General features: G+C 37.0%; 1 protein-coding gene across 1 annotated transcript; it reads left to right on the top strand.

The window, feature by feature from the left end:
* Positions 1-164: 164 nt before the first annotated feature.
* On the top strand, positions 165-1613 carry Tsp_14676 (Rab5 binding superfamily; the record flags this gene model as incomplete). Its single annotated transcript, XM_003368224.1, has 3 exons — positions 165-325; positions 1162-1527; positions 1572-1613. Coding segments are annotated over 3 exons (569 nt in total), but the record flags the coding sequence as incomplete, so codon positions are not given.
* Between the last annotated feature and the right edge of the window lie 369 nt (positions 1614-1982).

Here is a 1982-nt window from a genome sequence, read left to right as displayed (position 1 = left end):
CGCCGGAGAACTTTTTCAGAAAGTTATTGCTAGTCGGACGAAAAAATAGAAGACGTTTACCAAACGCTGGAGGTCCTTTAGTTGATTTGACTTCATAGGTAGCTCATACTTAAACAGTAATACTTAGTGATCAGTATGATCACTTACTTGGTCGTCATCGTCAGGAGCGAGGCAGTTGGAAGAAGAAAAAATAGATTTGCCGCAGGATGTCGAAGAATTACAATTGTTGTGCTTGCAGTTGAAAGAAGAGCTCATTGAATCTCGCACTGTCAAAGAGCATTTGGAAGAAACGTTGATGTCTGAAATTGTACTCCTTAAAGCGGAGGTAACGAATTTTGTCTATTCTTTTCAGTACGGTTGTGCATTTTTATTTTTTGATTTTTCTTGAAAATAAAAGACTTGTCTGCATTATTAGTGAGGGTTTTGTTGTTTAATCGAATGTGCTTGGTAACGTGAATCACTTTAAATTTTATTATTTTGGATTTTGGCGTAACGCATTGTAAGCTGCATGGGTCTTTTTTGCGGTTGAAAAGGTTTTTCTGCCTAGTATGTACAATTTACATTTATTTTTCATTTAACAACAATAATATGAATTTTTTAAATAATCTGAAATCAGTAATTAGCTCTTGCTTAATAAGACGCCTTTAAATGATGATAAGAACGTAATATGATTTTTTTTTCACTATTCATGTTTTACATATATGCAATTCAGTCTCTTTAACATTATGCTGTGAAGACTAATTTTGTGAAAGAAACAAATACGAAAGGGAGATTTATCGCGAATTTTAATTTGCATATTTGATAACGGCGAAATGCGTAAATTAACAACTTTTGCTTACGATAACTAACGTTTAAAATGTTTACATGGTTGACGTCGCTATAATGTCGTTTGTATAATTAGAGATGGTAGTAAATTAATTATGTAGCTTTCTTTGTACATGGTATAAATGGAGTTTGTTAGATTTATTTTCGAACATTAAGAAGCAAAGTGAACGGAGAAAATAATATTTATTTTTCAAGAAATTCCAGTTTAAATTGATTGATAAAGTTTGTATACTGATGCAGTATGTCAGTGAGCTAAATAATTTTTCAAGTGGGAATTTGAAACAAAGTAGGTATTTTTGCAAGTGTAAAGTGAATTTATTAATTACTGAACTGCAGATTGCTTCTGAGAAACAAGCGAAAGAAGAAATGGAAGCGTCGTTAGCAGATGATATTTGTCACTTGCGAAGTCAGTTGGATTGTGCTCAGAATTGTCTGTTGGAGCGTGAATCGCTTTACAAATGGAAAGCCGAAGCTCAAAGCCAATTCGACAAGCATCGACGTCGCATATCTGAACTTGAAGCTAACGTCAAAGAGCTTGAAAAGGACAAATTACAAGCGAAAGAATTAATACAAGAAGGTCAACGTCGAGCCCAAGTATTACAACAAGAATTGGACAACTGCGTTCAAGTGCAACGTGATTTCGTCAAATTATCCCAGTCGTTGCAAATTCAGCTGGAAAAAATTCGACAATCCGAACACGAAGTGCAGTTTTATTTTCTCATAAATTATTATAATTTTGTTTTAAGAGAACACTGTTTGTTCAGGTCAGATGGGAAGATGATGATTGACGTGCTCATGTGCCGCGGCTGTAAACCAGCTTTTTCAACAGGCATCGTCGTAAATTTACACCGGTCGACACTTGGGGGCCAAAAAATTTTTGCCAAACCCTGGCTTGGTCCAGGGACCGGGGTCCCAGGGGGACCCCAACCGGAAACCCGGGCCAAAAGGGGGGGGGAAATTTTGCCCCCCCCCCTTTTTGGGTAAAGCGAAAACGGGCCCCCGGATTTTTTTCCATCCAAAATTTCCCCCCGTTTCTCGGCCTCCAAGGGGGGGCTTTGGATTTTTTTTTCCCCAAAATTTCCCAAAAATTTATGGGGGACCCCTTTTTTAAATTCCGGGGTTTTTTTTTTTAAAATTTTTCCCCCCGGGGATTTTTT

This window comes from Trichinella spiralis (assembly GCF_000181795.1).
Source record: "Trichinella spiralis strain ISS 195 chromosome Unknown Scfld2870, whole genome shotgun sequence".
NCBI classification, from domain to species: domain Eukaryota; kingdom Metazoa; phylum Nematoda; class Enoplea; order Trichinellida; family Trichinellidae; genus Trichinella; species Trichinella spiralis.
Note: the sequence above shows the minus strand (reverse complement) of the source record. Positions and strands in the feature narration are given on the sequence as shown.